At 52.2% G+C, this 25,482-nt stretch overlaps 2 protein-coding genes across 3 annotated transcripts in view; both read left to right on the top strand.

The window, feature by feature from the left end:
- kcnip3a (Kv channel interacting protein 3a, calsenilin) overlaps positions 1 to 14,011 on the top strand; it is a 97,250-nt gene extending 83,239 nt beyond the window's left edge. The window contains exons 4-9 of the mRNA XM_088907836.1: positions 904 to 973; positions 2,160 to 2,230; positions 4,247 to 4,354; positions 5,077 to 5,181; positions 7,159 to 7,221; positions 8,297 to 14,011. Coding sequence (XP_088763962.1) covers positions 904 to 973; positions 2,160 to 2,230; positions 4,247 to 4,354; positions 5,077 to 5,181; positions 7,159 to 7,221; positions 8,297 to 8,344 — 465 coding nt within the window. The 3' untranslated portion in view covers positions 8,345 to 14,011. The remainder of the gene's footprint in view (positions 1 to 903; positions 974 to 2,159; positions 2,231 to 4,246; positions 4,355 to 5,076; positions 5,182 to 7,158; positions 7,222 to 8,296) is intronic.
- Positions 14,012 to 16,415: 2,404 nt separating this feature from the next.
- The window catches only part of slc23a2 (solute carrier family 23 member 2), a 49,694-nt gene continuing 40,627 nt past the window's right edge, over positions 16,416 to 25,482 (top strand). For both annotated transcript variants that reach the window (XM_088907798.1, XM_088907815.1), the window contains exon 1: positions 16,416 to 16,701. The gene's annotated coding sequence lies outside the window, so the exon portion shown is untranslated. The remainder of the gene's footprint in view (positions 16,702 to 25,482) is intronic.

The raw sequence follows: 25,482 nt of genomic DNA, 5'->3' as shown, positions 1-25,482 counted from the left end.
CTGCAGCACTCCCTCCGGAGCCCATCCAAACCACGGAAGAGAGGAGCGGCTTCTCGATTCCCTGCCCCTTGACCCCGACTCTGCTCCTCGCTCCACTGCTTGATTAAAAGCTCTCCTGCTCCATCTGTCCCGCCCGGGGGTGTCGGTGACCAGGGGGCGAGGATAGCGCTCCTCTCTGAACTTTGCACACGTCACGTCCAGTCTGGCTCCAGCCTGCCTGCCTCCATCTGCTGTTCGGAGTCGCCGCTATATCAAGAGCAGACTTGCAGTCGTGACGGGAGAGCGTGACCCATCATCCCTGCGTCACTGCCACTGCTCGCAGCCCGCCTGCCGGTGCTCTGAGAACTGTTTGTCATGCTGGTTCCTTCCTGCTCTGGTCTCCTTCTAAACTCCCACTCATCCTCGACATAGTTTTGGACAACCAGTGCATAAGAAGCAGCGCTTCTCAAAGGTCATTCTCCCAGTCCCTTGACTTGAACTGGTTCAATCGGGTTATTATCATCATCGCACGGGCGGGCTCGGAAACTAACTGGACCGTAGGATGAGAGGGGCACCTGGAATTCCAGGGATTTGAAGGGTTTGGGGAGAAGGAATCGCGACGGATTCCCTTAGCTAATAAAGTCACGTTTGCGCTTGCACGTCTCCCAGGTCTCCCAGCTGCTCCGTCGGTGATGGGGGAGGGTTGGCGAGACCCCGTGCAGGTGTGTGGCGGCGGAGCGCGAGTGTGCGGCAGCCGCAACAGACAGGAGGCGGCTGTGTTCACGAAGGATGGAGGGACATTCGGAAGGGGGGTGGGGGGGGAGCAGGATGATTTGCCACCTGTGTTGGCGCCTGCAGCTGGTTTGAAGCAGTAATTGAATCAAATGGCCGCTGTCTCACTCTCTCTCCCTGTCTCCGCTACAGGAGTGCCCCAGTGGCCTGGTGGACGAGGAGACTTTCAAGATGATTTACTCCCAGTTCTTCCCTCAAGGAGGTGAGAGAGGGGAAGAGGAAGGGGGGAGAGAAAAAGAGAGACGGGTGGAGGGAGGGATCGCGGGAGGGAGAGGGGTACAGGCAGGAGAGACAGAGCAGGAGAGAGGGAGAGGGAGAGAGAAAGAGAGGTGGAGAGAGAGACTGGGGGATGGAGAGGGGTACAGGCAGGAGAGACGGACCAGGAGAGAGGGAAAGAGAGAGGGAGAGGGAGAGAGAAAGAGAGGTGGAGAGAGGGACTGGGGGATGGAGAGGGGTACAGGCAGGAGAGATGGATAAGAAGAGAGGGAAATAAAGCAAAAGAGAGAAAGAGAGGGGTGGAGAGAGGGATTGAATGATGGAGAGGGATGCAGGCAGGAGAGACGGACCAAGAGAGAGGGAAATAAAGAGAGGGAGAGAGAGAGAGGGGTGGAGAGAGGGATTGGGGGATGGAGAGGGATGCAGGCAAGGGAGATGGATGAGAAGAGAGGGAAATTAAGAGTGGAAGAGGGAGAGAAAGAGAGGAGTCGAGAGAGAGATTGAGAAAGGAGAATAGGGAGTAAGAGGCAGGCAGAGCAGAGTGAATAGTAAGAAGGAGCAGGGGGAGGCATGAAAGACTGCAGGGCAGTGCTGAAACTCTTATTTCATTACGAGACCGAAACAATATGGCTCTCTGGTCACACATTCACCTCCTCAAGTCATTCTGAGTCAGAGTCTCAGACACACTGAGAGCTACACAGTCACACTGATTTATATACACCATGATTCACTCACACATGCATACTCTCACTTATACACACACCGATTCACTCACACATGCATACTCTCACTTATACACACACCGATTCACTCACACATTCATACTCTCACTTATACACACACCGATTCACTCACACATGCATACTCTCACTTATACACACACCGATTCACTCACCCATTCATACTCTCACTCATACACACACCGATTCACTCACCCATGCATACTCTCACTTATACACACACCGATTCCCTCACACATTCATACTTTGAGACGTGAGATGTTAGATATGACATAAAAATAAATATCCAAAAACAGACAGTGCCTGAAGTATCTGTAGTGTCAGACGTACTTCCAGCGGTGTAGTCCAATCCTGGACTGTCACAGGTAGAGGGACAGAGAGGTTTGGGTGGACAGGAAGAAAAGTAAACAGAGCTGATCTGTCTCCCTGCAGACGCCACGACATATGCCCACTTCCTGTTCAACGCCTTCGACATCGACAGGAACGGCTCCATCCGCTTTGAGGTGAGACCAGAGTCGCTCACAGGGTCTGTTTTCCCATCAGCCTCCAGCCCCTGCCGGTTTCACGAGGGGCATGGGCGTCATCGCGTCCCCCCTACCCCCTTTCCTCGGTGTCGTCCCTGAGCTCTCATCCCGCCCCACCTCGCGGTCCGGGATCCCGGCGGTGGGTTTTAATAATAATAATAATAATTAATAATTGCTTACACTTATATAGTGCTTTTCTGGACACTCCACTCAAAGCGCTTTACAGGTAATGGGGACTCTCCTCCGCCACCACCAGTGTGCAGCCCCACCTATATGATGCGACGGCAGCCATAGTGCGCCAGAGCGCTCACCACACACCAGCTCTCAGTGGGGAGGAGAGCAGAGTAATGAAGCCAATTTATAGATGGGGATTATTAGGAGGCCATGATTGGTAAGGGCCAATGGGAAATTTGGCCAGGACACCGGGGTTATACCCCTACTCTTTTCGAGAAACGCCCTGAGATTTTTAATGACCACAGAGAGTCAGGACCTCAGTTTTACATCTCATCTGAAGGACAGCGCCTGTTTACAGTATAGTGTCCCCATCACTATAGTAGGGCATTAGGACCCACACAGACCCCAGGGTGAGCGCCCCCTGCTGGCCCCACTAACACCTCTTCCAGCAGCAACCTCAGCTTTCCCAGGAGTCTCCCATCCAGGTACTGACCAGGCTCACACCTGCTGAGCTTCAGTGGGGCTGCCAGCTGTGAGTTGCAGAGTGATATGGCTGCTGGCTTCCTCTCTCCGGGCCAGACGATGAAGCCATTTCCGAGATGCTGACGAGACCAGAGTGGCGGCGCAGAAACACCCCGGTGGCGGGTTGACACCGCTTTCTCACGTGGGCGTGCGACCGCCTTGTGCAGCGATACGGCCGGGGTGTGGGTAGGAGCGAGGGAACCGTGCTGAAAGATAGGGCAGACTTGCCCACCTGTTGAAGTTGAAGGGTACCTGGTGGACATTTCACAACTCCAGTTTTAGATATCAACTCGTGCTGTCTTCACGAGCACAAACTCCGGGTCACTTTTTTTGGAGAGTTCGCTCGATTGCTAATAAAGCACAGTGACTCTCCCGCTGTCGTCTTCCAAGTGGACACAAGGTCACAGCTGAGACCCTTCGGCCCAGCTCGCCCGTCTGGTTTGCTCAGAAACCCATGGATCCCAGAATCTCATCCAGCACTTTATGGAAGGATCCCCTGAAATCTACTTCAACAGCTCAGATGGGCGGCTCGCTGGAGACCCCCACACCCCTGTGAAAATGAGCGAATCCTTTTTGTCAGACCTTAATGCATCCGATTTCTTAATTTCTTAATGAGTGTCAGAGTCTCTCTGCAGACACACAGCTCATCAAGTGTCATCCTTGGACAGAATGTTTTGAAATGAACATGCAGTGAGTCTGTCAGAAAAACAGACCTCGTTCTTAAGGTTTGATGAGATTATGAAGATTATCAGTGGTCACACCCACTCAGCTTTTCCCCTGTTTGAGCTCCTTCGCTCAGGAACAAGGCTGAGACCTGTCAAACTAGAGCAGAGCCGATCCGAAAGAGCACCCACCCTGAGGCTATTTGCTCTCTCAACTCAACACTTATAAACATATTTATTAAAGCATCTATTGGTAGATTTGTGGATTCTATCTTCACTGTCATGTAGGATTGTGCTGTATTTTGTATAAAACAATAGCTAACTTAGACTTTGACTTCAGAGGCCATGGATGTTGCCTGTACTGGTTGTTGCTATTTTATTTTTGTCATTGAGTTTGCCATTAATAATTACTAAATTTTGTATAGCACCTTTGGAGGCAATCATCTCCAATATCATTGTTATTCTTGTGCTTATTTAGTGAAGACATTAGGGACCTCGTCTATGTTCTTGGGGACGGGGTCATGGAGCTATCTGTTGTAAATACTGGTGACGTCCATGTTGCTCTTGTGTTTAACTGCTGATACTGTGGCCAGTGCCAATGATGGTACTGATGCGGTCTGTGCTCCTCCTGTCCCAGGACTTTGTGATCGGGCTGTCAGTGCTGCTGCGTGGTTCCGTCACAGAGAAGCTCAACTGGGCCTTCAACCTGTATGACATCAACAAGGACGGCTACATCACCAAGGAGGTCAGCCAGGGCCCAGGGAGGGTGGAGCGTGTGCATGTTAGGTCTCTCTGCAGACCCATAGCTCACACAAGTGTCAGACTCTCTGCAGACCCACAGCTCAGTCAAGTGTCACACTCTCTGCAGACCCACAGCTCAGCCAAGTGTCAAACTATCTGCAGACCCACAGCTCAGACAAGTGTCAGACTCTGTAGACCCACAACTCAGACAAGTGTCAGACTCTGCAGACCCACAGCTCAGACAAGTGTCAGACTCTGCAGACCCACAGCTCAGTCAAGTGTCAGACTCTGTAGACCCACAGCTCAGACAAGTGTCAGACTCTGCAGACCCACAGCTCAGACAAGTGTCAGACTCTGTGCAGACCCACAGCTCAGTCAAGTGTCAGACTCTGCAGACCCACAGCTCAGACAAGTGTCAGACTCTGCAGACCCACAGCTCAGACAAGTGTCAGACTCTGCAGACCCACAGCTCAGTCAAGTGTCAGACTCTGCAGACCCACAGCTCAGCCAAGTGTCAGACTCTGCAGACCCACAGCTCAGACAAGTGCCAGACTCTCTGCAGACCCACAGCCCTGGTCCAGGAGGCTTACCTGTTTTTATATCAGCCAGCAGAGGGACGTCACTCTGACCAGCTTGCTGTTCGCACAGCAGGGAGTGATGTCCCTGGTGTCTGGCAGCTAGCAGTGGAGCTACAGTATGTGTGTTAAGCCTGTGTTGTCACTCCAGGAAATGCTGGCGATAATGAAATCCATCTACGACATGATGGGACGATACACCTACCCCTGCGTCCGAGACGACGCTCCTTTTGAGCACGTGGAGAAGTTCTTCCAGGTACTAAGTCTATTACTGTTCAACACCCAGGAAGTAGCTTGCTGTCTTTTTGTGGAGGTGTGACTGCTGACTCAACCAATGGATGGGTTAGATTGAAGGCACTAGCACTCCCAGCGTAGGAGCAGGCCTCTTCATTTAAAGCATTTATTTTTAATTAAGAAATAAGTTAATAAAGTAAAACACGGAGGCTTTACAGCCTGTTACATGCTTTAATGAGCAATACAAACATACATTAGCGTGAGGTTACCAAAGAGACGCCGGGACTCAGCTGTAAGACTTGAACCTTAGTGCCCTTGACGTTTCACATGGAGCCTGTGCCCTGTGTCCAGACAGAATAAAGAACTGAAGCCCAAGAAGGGGTGCTACTCCCTTCCTCGCGGATCCCCCATGCATTTCCCATTCCCCATGTCCTCTGCCCGCTACCTGGGGCAGAGGAGGGGGCGGCGCCCCTCGGGGCCACACCCAGCACCGCCACAACTTGCCCGCATTTCCCATCCGGAACAGACAGCATCCTCCAGGGCCGGCCACTGTGGCCCCAGGGCGTCTCACTGATAAACAGCGCCCTCTGCTGTGCCTTTCCACAATAATTAACACCACATTGAAGGGAGCTACACTCGTTTGCTTGAAGCTGTGTTGCATAAAGAAAGCACTAAGGAGCAGGTGTAATTTTCATCAGAAAGCATCCACTTTAACAACAATGGATTCCTATCAGGGCTGCCATTTGCCCTGCTGTTCTCTCCCCTCGGACATTAGTTCTGTGAGCGTTATTAAGTTTTGGAAACATCCAAGAGACACTTATTTCAGATGATCTCAATTGGTAGATTGCTGTTCGGTCATTAAGACAGTAAGCAATCTCCCTTCATAAGGCATAGATAGAACACAATTTCAGTTCTAACCGTTAGTAGAGGAAATGTAATGTTCAGTGTGGAAAAATTAAAGGGAGGAACCTGGAGTCACAGTCTGCTCTCTCAGGCATTGTTTTTCTCAAGTCAGTAAAACTGAGGGGTGAACAGAGCACAGCTGACCATTAGCTCAAGATGGTGAGGCTGGTGATTGCTCAGTTGTTGGCAGTCATTTTGTAAAGTCTACTTACTTCCATCTGCATTGCAGTGTTAATGTTATTTTCAACACTAGCTGTGACAAAAGTAGTAATAAGTAGTAGCAGTAGTGTTAGCAGTATTATGAGTATCAGCAGTAGTAACATTAGGTGTTGCAGCAGTAACAGTAGTAATACTATTGGCAGTAGTTGCAATCATAACAGAAGCAGTAGTAGTGTCAGTATCAGCAGCACTTGTAATAGTATCAGCAGTGTTAGCAGTAGTAATATTAACTGTTGCAGTAGTGACAGTAGTAATACTATTAGCAGTACTTGCAGTAGTAACAGAAGCAGTAGAAGTGTCAGTATCAGTAGCAGCACTTGTACTTGCAGTGTTAGCGGTAGTAATATTAACTGTTGCAGCGGTACGAGTAGTAATACTATTAGCAGTACTTGCAGTAGTAACAGAAGCAGTAGAAGTGTCAGTATCAGTAGCAGCACTTGTACTTGCAGTGTTAGCGGTAGTAATATTAACTGTTGCAGCGGTACGAGTAGTAATACTATTAGCAGTACTTGCAGTAGTAACAGAAGCAGTAGAAGTGTCAGTATCAGTAGCAGCACTTGTACTTGCGGTGTTAGCAGTAGTAATATTAACTGTTGCAGCGTATGTATGAGTAGTAATACTATTAGCAGTACTTGCAGCAGTAACAGAAGCAGTAGAAGTGTCAGTATCTGTAGTGTCACTTGTAATAGTAGCAGCAGTGTTACGAGTAGTAACATTGTTGCAGGGGTAACAGTGGTAATAGTATTAGCAGTAGTTGCAATAGTAGCAGAAGCAGCAGGTAGTGTCAGTATTAGTGGTAGTAGCAGCAGTACATGAGAGACATGAGCACACACTAAAATATATTGTGTAGCAATGTTGTCATATTTCTTCCTTTCAGAAAATGGACAGAAACAGAGATGGAGTGGTGACCATTGATGAGTTCATGGAGACCTGTCAAAAGGTACTGATGCCTGCATGAATGCACATTGCACCCAGACACACAGGTTTATATTCCTGTAGAATATTACATGAAAAGGGTTACAAGCAAGGATTGGCCATTTGGCCCGCGTAGCCCTTTGGTCGTTAGTAGTTAATTGATCTAACAATCTCTTTCAGTTGCTTCATGAAAGAAACCAGGGTATTGGCTTTACCAACATAGCTGTGCAGCTTGTTCCACACTCCCACCACCCTTTGTGTAAAGAAGTGCCACCTCAGTTCTTAGTTTTGAATGCACTTCCTCATAGTTTCCACTTGTGCCCTCTGGTTGGTGTTTTATGGTTTATTCTGAGGATTCCCCACTGCCACTCACTCTGTCCTTATATAACGTTCAAAAACCCACTCAAATGAAACTCCACGGAGGTGAAAACAGAACTAAGACATAAATATTTTGGCACAGATTAAAAAGCCAATGCAATTTGGTTTATAAAAATGTCATTTCAGCCTGTTTGTCAGGAGTTACTGTCCTTGTAGGCACTTTATGTCTGGATTTGGCCCTAAATGGGCAGTAACACACACACTGGTTCACTAACACAGACTTCTACAAGATGTAGTAGCACAGTGAAACAGTAGCCACATGCACTCACAGGTTCACGAATACTAATACACACTAGTTTGTGCACTCACACAGACCTTTAAACTTCAACACACGAGTGAAACGCAGTTGATGCTGCAATGTGTACTCACTGTGAAGCTCCAACGCATTTTCACACAGACACAATAACGCACACTCTTACAATATCATCCACTAACACTCTCACAGACACACACTAACGTGTAGACCCTTAAAGACACACAGCCCCTGTTACTCTCTCCGGCACACATTATACATCTCGCTCACACTCAGTATAGCACCGGGGATTGAGAAGGATTTTAACAAATAGTATTTTTTAATTTCTGTGTGCTCAATACCTTGAAATATTGCAAAATAGAATCTATGATGACGATGACGATGATGATTTTTTTTTTAATAATAACAAGTTTGTGGTGTGCTGATGTCCTGATATATTTTATTTGCAACCTCTCTTCCCCTCTTTCAGGATGAGAACATCATGAATTCGATGCAGCTCTTCGAGAATGTGATCTAGAACGTGTTCTAAAAAAACTAGTGCGGAACAGACTCACCCACTGTCCACTGTAAACTCGCACGCACGCTCCACCTGTCCTGTCTCACACCTCACACCTCCCTGGCTAGGGATTATTAAACAGGCCCCCAACTTTTTATATACAGAAGAGATCCCTGGAGGGGAGACCTTCTGTGCCCCAGAGACACCGGATGGCACCCCGACTCCCTGCACCGCTCCTGCTTCAGAAAGACAGATGACACCTACAAACCCTGGAGACTGACTTTACAGCATCCCTGTGCTTCACGAGGAGAGGGGGAGCGGTTCCCACGGACGGACAGACAGGCCACACGACTGGGACGTACAACCCCTGAGGATCTCAGAGCGAGGAAGAAGGAGGTGGAAGACTCCAAACAGGTTGTCTGATTCCTCTGACTTGGTAAGACTCAAGGGAACGCAGAGGCCTGCAGCTCCAAGCCAAGCCAGCAGCTTTCCTGAATTCAGAAACCCAACACAACCTCACCCCTGCCGGCTGGGGAGGAGGCAGTTTTGTGGGGGTCGGGCAGTGATGGGGGGGTGGGCAGTGAGGAGAAGTTGTTAAGGAGGTACAGGGAAGGATGAAACAGGAGGAGGAAGAAGCCTTTTCTTTGTAAAACCGAAGAACTGACCCCTAAGCCCTCCAAGACGAAAAAGAGGAGAGAGGACAAGAAGAAAAAAAGTGCGGACTGTTGATGCAACTGGGACAGACTGCAATGTCCGTGACATTGTCAAAGCTGGCCTGAAGATGATCTAGAGGTGAGGCAGACGATGCTGTTGACTGGGAGCCCGCTGTAAATACTGTAGATCTCAGCACAGCCAACGTAGCCAACGAGGAGCAGAGCGCAGTATCCCATCGTCCTCTCCCAGTGCCTCGCCGCCGGCCTCCTGCCGCCTTTCGCCGAGACCCATGAGCAGGCTCGCGTTTTTATTTCTGGCAGCACGCGCGACCACAGCGGAAAGCCACGTAGAGGCGGTCCCTGAAGACGTTCGAGCGCCACGGGCCTCAGAGTCCCATGGATATATTGGGGAAGTGTGAATCCATCTTTCGTAACACCCCCACCCCACCCTCTTCTGTGTTCGACAGGGCCTGTCACATGTCCCAGGAGGGCCACACCGGGCACGTGCTTTTCTCCCAGGCAGTACGAGACTGCCACCACTGAGCTCACAGGTGACGAAATCATTTCACTTGCCAAAGAAAAGCTTCAGATGCTGTATCGCATAATCGACAGTGCTTGTAAAAACCCCAACAAGGATCATAACGAGGAAAGCAGCTTTGAAATAGTTCTTAAATGATGCGACTCTCTCCTGATTTGAAGGAACGGGAATATGAAGCCTGCGGATTGTAAAAGAAGGACAATGAGCTCATTGTCAACAAGCTTTCGGACTTGACAGATGAGTCCCCCCCCACCTCAGGCCTGTCTGCCGTTGTGCAGTTCACGGTTCACGGGTGTCAGAGTGGGGATGACGAGCAGCTGTGATCTGTATGGGGAGGGGGGGTGGTCCACGTCACTCTCGTACCAGGTGAAGAAGGCCCGGGCCTGCTCGCCAACACCTTCACGCCGGAAACCGGCAGCGGACGTGCATGTTCAGCCACTGCCTGGGGCTTTCAAATCGAATCTGTGCCTCCCTGAACCAAAACAGACAAGCATTGCACCACCTCTTGCTCGGCCTGCTACCTGACATCTGCTAGTGCATGCACCGTAGAGGAGGTGAGCCACTAACCTCAGGACAATTCCAGTTTTTGCTCTGACTTTGATCTGCTTGTGGCTTGTTTTATTTTATTTTTTTACAGACGGCACTCCGGTGTTTTCTAAGGAAACAGACAAGGCTTCCGCTTGTAGCATCCCTTTGTTAATCCCTGTGCTCCTGCCCGGTTATGTGTTTCTGCAAGCAGAAATGCACCTGCTTTTCTGTGTGTCTCTCAACAGTGCTGATTGGCCAGTTCTTGGTGTCAGTCATTCAGTGAGATATTTTCATTAATTGTTGGTATAGAGCCACACCCACTTATAATGACCCCCCCCCAACACATTGTTCATTCCCCATGTACCTCAGCCTTCTTTCAGCTTGAGCTTCTGTGTCAGGCCCTACACCATGGACTTTAGGCCAAGAACCATGCACCAGGAGCAGGGCCAAATGTTATGAGGTGTTTATTTCAGGAGTGTTTGTTTTATTTCTTTCATGAACCCCAGTAACTAGATTTCCCATCACAGGGTTACTCTGTCTTAAAGAAGGCTGTTGCTCCAGTTACATCAGCTGGAGCTCTGCTGGAATGAAACCAGGACACCCTGTGGCTCTCTAGTCCAGAGTTACAGTCCCCTGCTATAAGGTGTCAGTCTGGCCCCAGAGCGCAGTGTACAGTATCTGTCTTTTGGCTCTTTTGCAGTTGTGAAATGCCGTTTGGCCAATACACTTAAAATACGCAGTTGTCATCAGAAGCCAGGCCAACTTCACCGGTGCCCTTAATGACAGTCTAACCCAAAACAAGACGTCCTCATACTTTCCTTTAAGATAGGAATTTCTTTTCACTCATTGCAATACAGTACATCATGGCAATCTTGAATCGGCAGCTCATCATGGGTCACCACTCTACCCTGTGTCCACATTCACGTGTCCCCACCCACTTGAGTCAGCGGGTCCATCCCCCCCTTCTCGCACTGGGGCTCCCCCAGCGCACGCGGCAGGACTGAGGTGTTGGACGGAAGGCTGGCGCAGCTCTCGCCGACAACCCTGCGGGCTCACTGGCGCCTGACCAGCTGCTGGAGAAAACCCCCCGGCTGGTTTCTTTATGGTATGCCCCTTCAATTCGGAATCTCCATCTGATCAGACTCTCTGGCAGCTCTTAGGGGAGTAGAAGACACAGAGCCACTCTGATAGGCTCCGCACAGCCTGGCAGGAGCGCTGGGGCTGTCAGTGACGTCACTGCACGCCTGCGGGCAGCTGGGAAGTCACAGGAGACGCCCTCCTGGGGCAGGAAAGGCTGGAGAGTCACGGTCGCCTCATCCCAGCGGTGCCCTGATGGCGCGCTGGATTGGACAGTCCTGGTCACAGCCAGTGACAGGACCCAGGCTTGAGCTGGCAGAGTCTGGGCTGTAGAGCTCACTCTGCGTGCCAGCTGGATGGCGCCAGTGCTGAGCCGCCCAGGAGTGGAATGATTTTGTGCCCACCCGCGTACGGGCAGCTCTTCGGGGGACCCTGCTCGCCCTCGGCAGTTTTTTGTGCCCCGTTTGCTCGTTCAAGCCGCCGGGGCCCCAGGAGCATCATGGGACTATGGCGATGCTGCCCCTCTGAGGCTGCAGCCGCAGATGATGTCAAGGCAGGGCGGCGAAGCGTGAAGACAGTGCTGCACGGGGACGTTTCCTCTCGCCCGCAGAGGCCTCTGGGAGCGAGTGCTTCGTGTCTGAGCCGGGAAGAATTCTGGGGAGCGGGTTTGTTTCTCTCTGAATCGAGGTGTGGCTCGCGCGACCCGCTCTGTTTCGCAGACGGGCGTGCCCGCTTGACTTTACTGAGACTCTGGACGCCTGCCTGTCCGCTCCAGTCTAATCCACCCTGGGGTCTCCCGCTGGCTGCACCCACCGGAGGCGTGCGCTGCTGCTGAGCCTGGGGCCGGCGGCGGCGATCGCCCCGGGTCTTCCCACGGGAGACTCCGCGCTCCTCGCTTCCGAGGGACAGAATCCGCCTGCACCAACGGGCAAAGGGCACACGGCAGAGGAGGGCTGGCTGCTGCAGAGCTGAAGGGGAGAGTTAAAGGGGTGACGCTGGGAGATCTTTTTATCCAGCTGATGATGCCTCATATTGTCTGTCTCTGTCCCTCTGTCTGTGTGTCGCACTGGCCATGCATCTTCCAAGAATATGACGCCCTCCCCTCCTGCACCCTCCTTCGGGACAGAGTGGGATCTCAGCGGGCCTCAGGGGTTCCCATTGCTGATCCCCACCCCTGCACCCCTGCAGGCTGGAGGCCCCCACTCCTCCCCCTCTCTCTTCCTTGACACCAGCCAAGGGAGCAGAGAGGAATCTGGGAAACACCAGGACTCCCCACCCAGGACCACCTGGGCAGGGTTCAAACTCCACTCCACTGCAGGAGCCTGTTTTACCCCTGGGAGAGCACAGGCTCCAGGGGAGCACCGGGTCATCTACCAGCTGGTCTGTTCGGCAGACTGACGCTGATGGGCAAAGCAATGGGAGGGGGCGGGGCGGTAATCGGGTGGGGGCGGGGCCTGTGGGTGTGGTTTGCCATATGTGGGCGTGGTTTGGTGGGGTGAGGGGCGGGGAGAGAATAAGTGTTCGGGGTCCAGCAGCATGGGACAGAAAAAGGAACCCCAGATTCCCTTTCTTAAAGTTTTCCATATGAATCCAGCTGATATGGAGGCTGGGCAGCACCCTCTTATTTCCCTGCCTGTATGCAATGATGGTGGTGAGGTTCGGGAGCACAGACTGGGACTGGGGGTGGGAGATTTCAGTATATGTGTCCTTGTCACCAAGCATGCGTGGAGCTGTTCACCCTGAGATTGACTTAGAGCACAATACTGCTGTAGTGCATGGTAGGACTAGATGGACACTAGGGGGCGTCAGTTTTTCATCCCGCTCCCTCTTACAAAACACTGTAAAAAATACTTGGTAAATATTCTTGCAACCTGTTAATAGAATAAATATCCTAACTATGGCTTTGAATTTTACTCAGAGACACTCTACTCAGCCACACATGGCTCTGAACTCAATTCAGTCTTACCTGGAGTCTTTTGCCCTGTTCTGTACTGGCCTTTTTGGTGTCTGGTGATTGCATCAGGGAAAAAAAAAACACCACAGAGGAGATCAATAAGAAGAAAGCACAAACGAGAGGCCATTCAACCCATGTGGCCCATATGGTAATTACTAGTTAATTGATCCCAGGATCTCCCCCAGCTGTTTCCTGAAAGAAGCCGGGCTGTCGGCTTCAATAGCACAGCCGGGCAGCTTGTTCCACACTCCCCCCACTCTGTGTGTGGAGACGTGCCTCCGGGTCGCAGTTTTAAATGCCCTTCCCTGTAGTGCCCACCTGTGTCCTCTTGCAGCTGGTTGAGCCGATCTGGTGAGATTGGCCAGAAACCCGCCTGTACTCTGTGCTCAAGGTGCCGGTGCTCTCGCCACAGAGAAAGGAGGCAGTGACAGAAGAAACGGGTCCCCAAAGCAACATTAGAGGGGCGCAGTTCTGTGCACCAAAACACTCCAAGGAGACTACAAAAATCCTGAACATTTCTGATGCTATTAGTTTGTAATTATTATTATTCTAAAAGGCGGTTCAAGCTTTATAGAAATGTTGTAGTCGAATGAGGTGTGGTGTTGCTACGATGACGTTAGGAACAGTGCAGGTGTGCAGGGAGACCTCGTGCTTTGTGAATTACTGAGACGCTGGTGTGCCTGAGGCTTTCATTGTGCAGGTCCTGTTCTGCAGGACTGAGAGAGTAAGACCCCGAGACAGACAGAGACATTTCTCCAGGAGCTCTGAAATGCCTGAATTTCTACAGTGAATTGCATCTACGCCTTTCTTTCGTTTAGGCTATTGGTTTTGCAGAATTTACTTATAATGGACTTGTTAAATAACCTTTCTCTTACTTGTTCCTTAGAGATTCTTTCCTGCTATGAATGGTACTGGCTTCTAATAAATTATTTTACTTGTGGCCGTCTGTGTGCGTCTGTTTCACACAAATACTTCACACACAATAGCAAGTGCTGGGCGTTTACTTTCAAGCTGGTTTAATGTTTCTCTAATGAATTAACTCGGGTGGGTTTTGTAACGGCTGAGGGACCCTCGTGACGCGGGGAGTCACGTGAACACGAGAGACGACTTCGACTATTAACTGGTTTTATAACAGGGCATCACGCGAGTTACAAAAGTGGTGACGTTTAATGAGACACTTTCTTACGTCACTTTTATTGTGTAATCCAATAAAAAAGAGCTTTCGTTAGCAAAAATTTGGAGCTGCTCGGCAACTTTTATCGCCATGTTAACAAAGGTCTTTGAAGTATATAGATACATAGACAAAAACGAGTGTCTCAGTGCCGCGCACGAAATTAAAAAAGTTTGAACGAACCACAATTGCGACACTTGTTTTCGTCACAGTTTGGGGATTTCTGTCCAAAAAGTACTGCGGCGAGCATCTTTGATTGTTCAACTTTGTGTGCCACATAAAAAAAAAAATCTCAGTATTGTACCATGCATTTCAACCTCTTCTGAAACCGGGACAGACACGTTAGAAGATGTACAAACAGGGCTGGTTTTTCATTCCATGGATTCAAAAGCAGAATTACAGACTCTGTTGCAGCGGCGCAAACACACAGCGCGACCTGAGCCCTGGACATTTCTGCAGTTCCGCCTAAGGGTCGCCAGGCGTCGCTATGCGCAGCGTGTGCCCAGGGCGACAGTACTCGACCGCAGAGGGACAGCGCGCCCATAAGCCTGTTAAATAAAACACATTTTATAGGCATAGCATACCTAAAACAACACACGAGCAAGCTTGAGACAAAATCCCCAAGAAGAAATACAAACAGTATTAAAAGCCCTTGATTTTCGTTTGCTTGTAGAGAACATTGGCTAATCCCTCCTGTCTATTGTACCTCTGAAAGCAGTGCAGGGCGCGCCGTGTCCTGCATTTCTGTGCGCAGTATACTCGGCGGCCTGCTGACCCCGTGTTAAAGTATTGTGGTTTATATACGTACGGGCTGAGGACGGGAAGGCGAAGTCAGTCACTCTGCCAGATCTGTGTCTGACAACGCCTCAGCAAAAATGGAACATTTGCTCAATTAGTCTTTGTGAAAGTCACGCCGGCTCCGCGGTTCCCGGAGTGTGAGACATGACAGGGCAGCGAAGTGGCGCGTCCCGTCTTGGGAACGCCGGGAGGCACACATTCCGCTCCTCGTCATCTTAGGTAGGTATTGTAACGCTTACGGCCGACAGGCACTGTGTAAGAGCTGGTTTACCAGAGCAGGTGACGTCACCGCCCTTCCCAGTAATAGCAGGACCACAGAGATCTCTCTTTGGCTCACCGGGCTGGGTCCCTGCTGAGTGACGCGGGAGTCCCGGGTTCGAGCCCCCGACGGTGGGGGGCCCACCTAATACGGCAAGGGCGCCCGCCTGAGCCCCCGTTGCGTTACAGTATTCTACCTATAAACTATAATGCCCAGCCTCGGCCCACACCGTCTCTGCCGAATGACGTCAGAGGCCCTGCATTCTCACACCACGGCGTGTTCGCGAGCGCTCCGCGCGCTGCATGGTGTTGTGTCTCGGGGCCGCGCATTTGAGGTGTCGCGCTGCCCCGCGTGTCCGTGGGTTTTTCGAAATGACGCCGGACAACACCAAGCACACAAACAAGCCTCCCTCTCTCTGGTGACTGGAAAAAAAAAAGAAGTCCTGTATTTGCATTGTCATCCTGTTGCGGCTGTTAGATCAGCACCTGACCTGGGCGGCGTTAACCCCCGCGCAGCTCCACCGGTCCGAGCGCTGAGCTGCGGGGACAAACCGTTTCTGCTTCGTGTGAGCGAGGGACATATATAAAGGAACAAGTAATAGGTTTATTCCATGCTGAAAAAAAGAAGAAAGAGAACACAACGTTTCGGCCGTGGAGCCTTCTTCAGGTGTCAGATATATAACATATATATCCCGGCCTGTGATATAGGGCGACCTGTATATTTTACACTGCTTACTGGTGTTTATATATTTATTCCAGCATCTTTCAGTAGAGCATCTTTGAACGTGAGTTTGAGACAGAAGTCATATCTTGACATTGCGAATGTGGGACAGTTAGGTAATGTCTCTGTTCTGCAGATCTGCCGCTAGAGGCCGCGGTGCGGGCCAGCGAAGGGAGGCGCCATTTTCAGGCACGAGCCTGAGCCGGAGAGCGTGGAGAGGGGCGATAGAAAACCAGCGTGCTCAAAGACAAAGCTGTTGACGTTCCCGATGACGATGACGACAGAGCAAGGGAGAGGTTTGATTGGCCCGAGTACGTCGGAGGGGCGGGGAGATGCCTTTTACGTCGCTTTCCTTTATGACCTGCGCATTTAGCGAGGTTTGCAAAATGTGTGACTGGAGCGGTGAGTCTTGAGCTCGCAGGCAACATACACACGCTTCTCAGACACGGACGCCAGGGGACTGACCAGCGGGGAGAATCCACCGGCCGGAAATTCGCCTCAGGACCCCCACCTGCCGCCGACCCCGACCCGCCGAAAATTAACGCACCCGTCTCCGATTGAAGATCATCGTTGCATGACTGGGGAGACGGGGTGGGAAAGAGGGGACTGGCCGGAGCTCGGCGCGCGTGTGTGCGAGAAGGGACCGGGGCAGAGAGAGGCTGAGACGCGCTGACAGGCAGGTAAGAGCCCGGGGGCCGGCGGGTCCGGCCGCGCTGTGGGACGCTGTCGGCGGTGCCGTGACTGCGCGGTCCGGAGGCGACGGGGCTTTGATGTGACAGGAAGAGGAGCCGGGTGACGCTCGCCGGCGGACGCGCGGGGCAGCAGATGTTGTGGGGTCTGGGAGTCAGGCTTGCGGGTCGCGCTGTGGATCGGCTCGGCTCGGCTCGGATGCGGCGTGTGCGCCGAGCCCCGCACGAACCGGCGCGCTGTGAAGCGCTGTTACAGACGGGCCGCTACACGTACTGTGTGGGAAACTGCAATTAGCTACACAACAGGCGGCGTTATTGGTGGAGCAACGCAGGGGGAGGATTAGATATGCGTGCTTATGTGTTATTATGTGTAAATATAATATATTATATTCAGTTTGATGTACATCTAACCAGTTCTGTATCAGCATTCGTGAGCAGTGCGCAGAGTTTTTTACTAGCCATCTAGGTGGACAGGGGGGGCAGATAATTATGCATTTACCGCCCCCCAGACAGAAGCATATGATGGAGAGTGTGTTGTGTTGGCGTGTCCAGGTGTGGAGTCCGGAGTGCGTTACGAAATGAGGCCGCTCGGGTCCCCACTCGCGTGGGTGTTGATAGGCGTATCGCTCGCTGTGTTGTAACAAGAAGACCGAACTGCACGCGTGGACCAGCTGTGTTATAACACACCAGCCCCCACTCCTCCTCCTCCTCCTCCCCCCTCCCACTCGTGACTCGGGGCCGCAAATGCTGCAGTGTGGATCGGTCTTCTGCCATCTGTGCTACATACTGTATCCGAACTGCGCTGTGCTATGGCGTAGTGTCCAGGGCGCGACTGCCGCGTACCGGGCGTCTGTCCGTCCTCTCCAGCCGAGTCATAATTATGTTATAGCTCTTACATCCGCGCCGGCGGGATGGGTTTACGTCATTCTCAAATTGCATAATGTTGAAATTCACCCCTGGGTCCGTGTTTCTCCCCCGCCGCGAATATTACCAGTGTGACTCGGCGACAGGGAGATAGACCCCCCCTCCAACGATGATTTCTGTAGCCGGGTGCCCTAGATCCTACCCACTGCCCTACATCCGCCGCGCGGGAGAAGGGGGGCGGAATGCAGCGCCGAGCTCGATATCGATATCGATAAGCCAAGGAAGCAAGCATCGGCTGCGTTATTGATCGGCTGGCGCATGTACCGTGCTCGCCCGGAGGATAAAGAGATGGGGCCGCGCTCTGTTGTGATGTGCGGAGAGCATCGCTGACCGATCCCGCAGAGCCCGTGTGCGCGCTTCTTTAACACTTACATAACTGGTTATGTCGGGAGTAGTTCACGCCGCAGCCGGATGCTCGCCGAAGACTGTGTGCCTGCTCTGCGCCCTCGACGATGCCCCACTCTCTCCTCTGTCCCTGTCTCATCGAGACAAAGCTGTGCCGTCTTGCAGCGGCGCAGCCTCAGCGGAGAGATTCGAGACCTGTGGCACAACACCGGGCACAAAACGGAGCCAGCCCAGGATGAGCCTGTCCCGGGGTGTTTCTGACCCCTCTCCTGGAAGAGAGGGGGGGGTGCTCTGGGCCAGAGGTGGCAGTGGGGTGACCCCTCCCCTCTCGTGTGCACTGACGGGTTGTCTCCACCCCCCTGCGGGGCAGCCACAGGATCAGGCTGGCTTTCATTCTGACTCCAGTCTCTCAGTTAACCTAATAAGGCCCCCCTGACGGGTCTTTTTAAAGCTCCCTGTTCTGCGGTCTGTGCTGCAGCGGCCAGAATACAGCACCTTCAGGCCTGGTCAGCGGCGTCGGGCTGCTCCGTCTGTTTCCGATTCACTGATCGCAGGAACGCAGGCACCAGCAGGGACAGAGGCTGGCGGCCTTCTGGGCGCTGATGGGAGTGGGACACGGAGAATCCAGGTCAGAGGAACTCTGCCCGGTGGCTGAGTATCGGGGCGCTGGTATTAATTGAGGATGGCCAGCGAGAGGGCCGTGCTGGCAGGCTGTGGATGGGACCAGGCCCTCCTGCCTGTGGGGCTGTGGCAGCAGCGAGGCCTGTTTGATGGCCTGGCAGAGACAGGGCGCAGATTTGGGCACTTCAGGCACGGCTGCTGTGATTTGTGAGGTATGATGGGATAATATAAACCTTGGAGATGTTAACCGGAAGTAGTGGACCGGTGTTAAAATTCAACACACTGCCTCCCTCTGGCTAAGAGCGATCTGGGCAGAGGGAGACAGGCCTGCCTCAGCACACTGCCTCCCTCTGGCTAAGAGCGATCTGAGCTGATGGAGACTGGCCTGCCTCAGCACACTGCCTCCCTCTGGCTAAGAGCGATCTGAGCTGATGGAGACAGGCCTGCCTCAGCACACTGCCTCCCTCTGGCTAAGAGCGATCTGGGCAGAGGGAGACTGGCCTGCCTCAGCACACTGCCTCCCTCTGGCTAAGAGCGATCTGAGCTGATGGAGACTGGCCTGCCTCAGCACACTGCCTCCCTCTGGCTAAGAGCGATCTGAGCTGATGGAGACTGGCCTGCCTCAGCACACTGCCTCCCTCTGGCTAAGAGCGATCTGAGCTGATGGAGACAGGCCTGCCTCAGCACACTGCCTCCCTCTGGCTAAGAGCGATCTGAGCTGATGGAGACTGGCCTGCCTCAGCACACTGCCTCCCTCTGGCTAAGAGCGATCTGAGCTGATGGAGACTGGCCTGCCTCAGCACACTGCCTCCCTCTGGCTAAGAGCGATCTGAGCTGATGGAGACAGGCCTGCCTCAGCACACTGCCTCCCTCTGGCTAAGAGCGATCTGAGCTGATGGAGACTGGCCTGCCTCAGCACACTGCCTCCCTCTGGCTAAGAGCGATCTGAGCTGATGGAGACTGGCCTGCCTCAGCACACTGCCTCCCTCTGGCTAAGAGCGATCTGGGCAGAGGGAGACTGGCCTGTCTCGGCACACTGCCTCCCTCTAGGTAAGAGCGATCTGAGCTGATGGAGACAGGCCTGCCTCAGCACACTGCCTCCCTCTGGCTAAGAGCGATCTGAGCTGAGGGAGACTGGCCTGTCTCGGCACACTGCCTCCCTCTAGGTAAGAGCGATCTGAGCTGATGGAGACAGGCCTGCCTCAGCACACTGCCTCCCTCTGGCTAAGAGCGATCTGGGCAGAGGGAGACTGGCCTGTCTCGGCACACTAAGCACGTGGATGTGAGGCCAGCCTGCGCTGAGGTCAGTGGTGACCAGAGTAAGCTGTTAGCGCAGTCAAAGTGATGTGAAATGATTCTATTAAAAGCGTCACCGACCAGTAAGGGACCCTTAATTAACAAGGCCCAGCCTTTCCTGTTAGTGAGGGGACTGGGGGCTGACCGATCTCTCCGCCTGTCTCCTCGAGTCAGCCAGTCTGGGGCTGACCTGTTTCCAGTCCTGTTTTGGGGACCCCCCCCCCCCCCCCCCCGGCTCACACCGGTGTCCGTCGCCGACCTCTGCCCTGTTCGGTGTTGCTGTGCCCGGGCACAGAGACAGCTGGCTGGCTCGGGCAGAGCTGCGCCTGGAGCGCTGTGTACCTTCAGACCTTCGGAGCCGTAATGCTGGGAGGAATTCGGAACATGCTGATCAGCAATTAAGCGCCCGGGCCCCGTAACTCAAAGCCCCGACTTTCCCTCCTGCCTCTTTCTCTTCCCTCCAGGCATCCGAGTTAATTATTACTGCTATTAATAGGAAGTCATTGAGCTGATGCTTAAAGAAAACAACTTGCGGAGCCTGGGGTGCTTGTTGGCTCGAGCACCTGTTTCACAATGACCTCTTCCAGGACAGGATAGTCCTCCTAACGGCAGTAATGATGGCGATGATGATGATGACGATGGACTGTGCTTGTGTAGCACTTTTCATCCCACTGGATCCCAGAGTTTTCACCCTCAGGAGGGGGAGCCCAGCTTTCCCAGCCCCAGCTGTCCCACGGCTGTATTCCTACAGTAAGGAGCGGTGTGCCTGATTTTCAGTCACGGGGGTGTGATCGCGCCCAGCCAGCTCCCAGCCCGAGTCTGAACGGGGTGATGGGGGGGGGAATAGTGTCACCCTCAAAAATCAAGGGGGATCTTTAGGTGGGGGTCAGATGTTTTCATCCCAGAGTGGAATTTAGCCAGTACTCTGGGATTAACACCTGGAATCTTTACTGACCAGGTAGCCAAGCTGTCGAAAAGAAGGCACCTCCACACAGCACACAGCCCACAGGCCTGTCACCGCGTAGTGGCATCGGCGTAGGAAATCTGCTGAGCAGGGAAGAGCGCCCCCTGCAGGTCCTTCAGCACCTTGAGAGGTGCGAGCCAGACCCGGCCTCGCTGAGCTCCTGCAGTGCGACAGGATCAGTTTTCTTCATGCTGTAAGAAATTCACAAGCCCCCCCCCCCCCAACGCCTGGACGGACCAGTTTCTCAGTTCTGGGGGCACAGGGCGGGTAAGCAGCTCGACCAGGGTGATGGGCACTGAGGCGGCGTCTTAAACGAACCAGTTAATTGGATTGGAAGCCGAATCGTGCGGAGGAGCCGTCCAGTAGAAATGAGAACGAATGGCCAGGGCAGATAGCGATCTGCTTACACCCTGCAGGAGACCGGGGCTTGATCGCACCTCATGGCTAAGGGGTGTCAATCTGAGTAATCAGCCACCTTGGCTGCAGTAAATAACTGCATTCGGCCTTCAAGTGAAGAATGGATCAGGCAGCCGTGTTTTAAAAGGAGGAGAAGAAACTGGAAGGCAGGGAGCTTGCAGGATTGAGGTTCCATCGCGTTGTTTCAGTGCAGACGTGACGGCTTTATTGGAACACCTTTGTGGGCTGGGATCTTGATAGTACCTTGGGAGGCTGCCGACTGCGGGTATAAATACTTTGGGTCCTGTAGTCTCTAAACACAGCTCATTAGTCGGTGTATACGAAAGACTCTTCGTAAGTGCAGTGGGTATAGTGCTGTCATAGACGGGCTTTATTAACACGGCTTCTCAAGTGGGATCTGTGCCGAAGCTTGTGGAGTACAAGCGTGCAGCTGGCCCATCGGCGCTGGGGCTGTGCTGGTAAAATAATAATTCTAATAATTGCTTACACTTATATAGTGCTTTTCTGGACACTCCACTCAAAGCGCTTTACAGGTAATGGGGACTCCCCTCCGCCACCACCAGTGTGCAGCCCCACCTGGATGATGCGACGGCAGCCATAGTGCGCCAGAGCGCTCACCACACACCAGCTCTCAGTGGGGAGGAGAGCAGAGTAATGAAGCCAATTCAGAGATGGGGATTATTAGGAGGCCATGATTGGTAAGGGCCAATGGGAAATTTGGCCAGGACGCCGGGGTTACACCCCTACTCCTTTTGAGAAGCGCCCTGGGATTTTTAATGACCACAGAGAGTCAGGACCTCGGTTTTACGTCTCATCCGAAGGACAGGATGGTATGAGTCGGCTGGGGTACCCCAACCTCGCCCGTGATCCGAGAGACACCAGCGCTCCTCCACTCGTGTGCTGGGGAGCGTGCAGTGCACGGAGACTGGGCACGTCAGAGGGGACGCGTGAATCGGCTCCTTGTGAACAGATTCAGAGGAATGAGGGGGGCTGATGCAGGGCAGGGCTAGCCGACCTGCAGCCTCTCATTGAGTTAAAGTCAAAGAACATAAGTAGGGTCTTGGACAAGAGGAGGCTGGTCAACCCATTTAGCTCCTTGGGTAGTGAATGGATCCAGCGACCTCATCCAGCTGTTTCTTCTACAGTGTGGCTGGGTGCCTTGTTCCACACTCCCACCAGCCTGTGTGTAAAGAAGTGCCTCCCGTTCTCGCTTTCTAATACACTTCCATGTGCCATGTGGTTGGCGTTTCATTGTTGGTTCTAAAGAAATCGGCTGGGCTGGCTTCGATGTCTTTGAGGATTTCCAGATCTCCTAGGCCTTTCTGTAAAAGGCTAAAGAGGTTCAGTTCCTTTGGCTTGTTAGTGAAGCACAGCCCCTTAAGCTCCAGAGTGTATAGTTGCTCTTCTCTAGATTAGAACAGCAATATCTGTTTTTGTAATGTGGTGACCAAAATTGTACACAATATTCTGAATGAGGACTTACTAGTTATAGAATTTTAATACAACATCTTGATTTCAGTTCTGAGGTTTTAAGTATATATCCTCTGTGCTTCTTATTTGCTTGCCCACATCGCCTAGATTAGATGTAAATGATTTCAATGTAAACATCCAAGTTATTTTCATACGTAGTCTCGTCTAGCTTGGCATTTCCTAATTTGTATTTGCTTCCTGTATGCAAAACCTTGTGCTTGTCTGCATTAAATGTCATCTGTCTGGCGTTTCTGCAGTCTTGAATTTTATCTAAATCTTTTTTCAATTGTGTTTGCTGCTTTGACAGTGTTAGCTAATCCTTCTAATTTGATATCATCTGCAAACATGATGCATTTACTATCATATACAGAAGGTTTTTTTCTGTAACAAGTTCAAGTTCAAGTTTATTGTCATTATACTCATATACAGGTATATGGTATAACGAAATGCTATTTAGCTAGCTCTTGGACATAAGTAGTACAAAGAAAAAAACAACAACAACAATACAATTGTATAACAAAAGAAAGACAGAGACAACAGGCAGTGTGCAAAAAACAACAACAGGCAATGTGCAAAACAGCAAAAAGGTAACAGGTTATGTGCAAAAACATGCATCAGCAGAATGAAATAAAGGGATAGAAATTATGGGGAGTGAGCTTTTGACATGTATGGTAGAGGTAGATTTCAATGTGTGAGTTTTTGGTAAGAAAGAAGGCACTGTGAGGTTCAGATCATAGGTGAGAGGTGAGGTGAGAGTGAGAGAGGCTGGGAGTTTAACAGTTTGATAGTGCGGGGGTAAAAACTGTCTCTGAGTCTGGTAGTCCGGGCCCGAATGCTCCGGTACCGTTTTCCAGATGGTAGCAGATCATAAAGTCTGTAGCTGGGGTGTGTGGGGTCTTTGATGATGCTTAGAGCTTTCCTCAAGCACCGTCTGTCATAAATGTCCTGGATGGATGGGAGGGCAACCCCAGTGATGGACTGGGCAGTTTTCACCACCCGCTGTAGGGCTTTGCGGTCAGCAGCACTGCAGTTGCCATACCACACTGTGATGCAGCCTGTCAGTGTGCTTTCTGTAGTGCATCTGTAAAAGTTAGTGAGGATCTGGGGACATATCTTAGCCTTCTTCAACCATCTGAGGAAGTACAGGCGCTGTTGCGCTTTCTTGATCAGACAGGTGTCAACAAAACAAAGTTAGGATGATAAGGAAAATAATTCATTGTGACTGCTGCTCTTCACTCCCTCCCTAAACTTGAAACTTCCACTGATCTGTCTGTTCAGGAAATGTTGGTAACCAGTGTTGATGAGCAGCGTCACGCTGAAGCCGGTCCTCAGGATGCACGTGCCGTTTGGTTTTGGTTCCCGCTGTCCCTCTCAGGTTTGCCTGAAGGCTGCTGTGCCATTCGGCATCTGTTCTCTTCTTGCCTGCTAATTTTGTTGTCTTTCCGAGACTTGGCAGACATGGAGGAAAGGCTGCAGTTATTTCCTTAATTTGACCTTCCGTTCAGCTTTTTAACAGCTGGATATTTTGTGTCTTGGAAACTTTTTCAGTGGCGAAGGAGCGAATTACAAGCTGCTTTTCCATGAGCTACGGGAAGCTCTCGCTCCGAGTTTCAGCTCCTGACACTGCAAGTCTGAACCCGGATCTGGGATCGTGGCGGGGATCTCCCAGGAGGCCCCGAGCTTGGGAGGGCAGGGCTGGGGTCTCCCCCTCCCTCCTGGGCAGTGCAGGCGTGGGGGGACGCACTGCTCCCCCCAGTCGGCGGCAGCCATCCCGTCAGGCCTAGTGGGGCTGGTGCTTCCCTGGGGCCAGGAAGATGCCAGGCTGTCTGCACTGGCGCGTGGGCATCCTGTGGGTCTGGGTTCTTTTTTCTCCCTTACTTCAGATCTGCTCGGGGGTTGCCGACGGCGTGTGTCAGTGAGTTAGGTCCTGGCTCCTGGCTTCAGATCTGAAGCCCCCCGGCTGAAGGACCTTTGGAGAAGGTGATGGAAGAAAACAATTGAGGGCAGGTTTCTGTGGGTGGGGGGTGCGTTTCAGCACAGCGGACTGCACTCTTCTGGCATGGTGTCGGACCCCTCTCAGAGCTCCCTCCCGGGCTGCTAGCGCGGGCTGGCGTGGGCAGGGCCAGGAGTGGGGCAGGCCAGCCTAGGGCCCAGGGCCAGATCCGCACACGGGACAAGCTCGCCTGTCCACAGGGGCCCTGCAGCTCAGCTCTCGAAGGTCTCGCCACGTCCTCTTCACCAGCAAGGGTAATTAGGGATTAAGGAATGTTCAGATTCGCAGTACTGTGCGTGATAATTATTACACAATTTTATAACCAGAGTGACTTATGTACTTTCTACTGCACCTTCTAAAAAGCAGAATTAATTTCAAACTAACTTTCACTTACGGGTGGGGTGATCAGCAGCTGCCTGTATTGCAGTAAGAACCTGTTTCCTGTTGTAGTGGACAGTGTGTTTTTTCCCTGTGAAATGATCAGGTGGCGGGGTGTCACTGTGGTCACTGTGCAGGCGCAGGGGGTCCGGAGCAGTCCGCTGCTTCACAGAGACGTGCCTGGGACCGGAGCTGTTGACCGGTCGGCAGTAAAACCAGGACAGCGGCCTCTTGTTGTCCCCGGAATGGCGCTCGCAGTGCTCGTGGCTCCTGTCGGTAGCGAACTGGAAGTCGACACTGCAAGTTTAAAATCAAAACTGTCTGCTGATCGGGTCTTGCAGGGAAGAATGTTTTATCTCCCTAC

The sequence above is a fragment of the Atractosteus spatula genome, chromosome 2, assembly GCF_055471065.1.
Source record: "Atractosteus spatula isolate fAtrSpa1 chromosome 2, fAtrSpa1.hap1, whole genome shotgun sequence".
NCBI lineage: Eukaryota > Metazoa > Chordata > Actinopteri > Semionotiformes > Lepisosteidae > Atractosteus > Atractosteus spatula.
The sequence above is the reverse complement of the archived record's forward strand: the minus strand, read 5'-3'. Positions and strand labels throughout refer to the sequence as shown.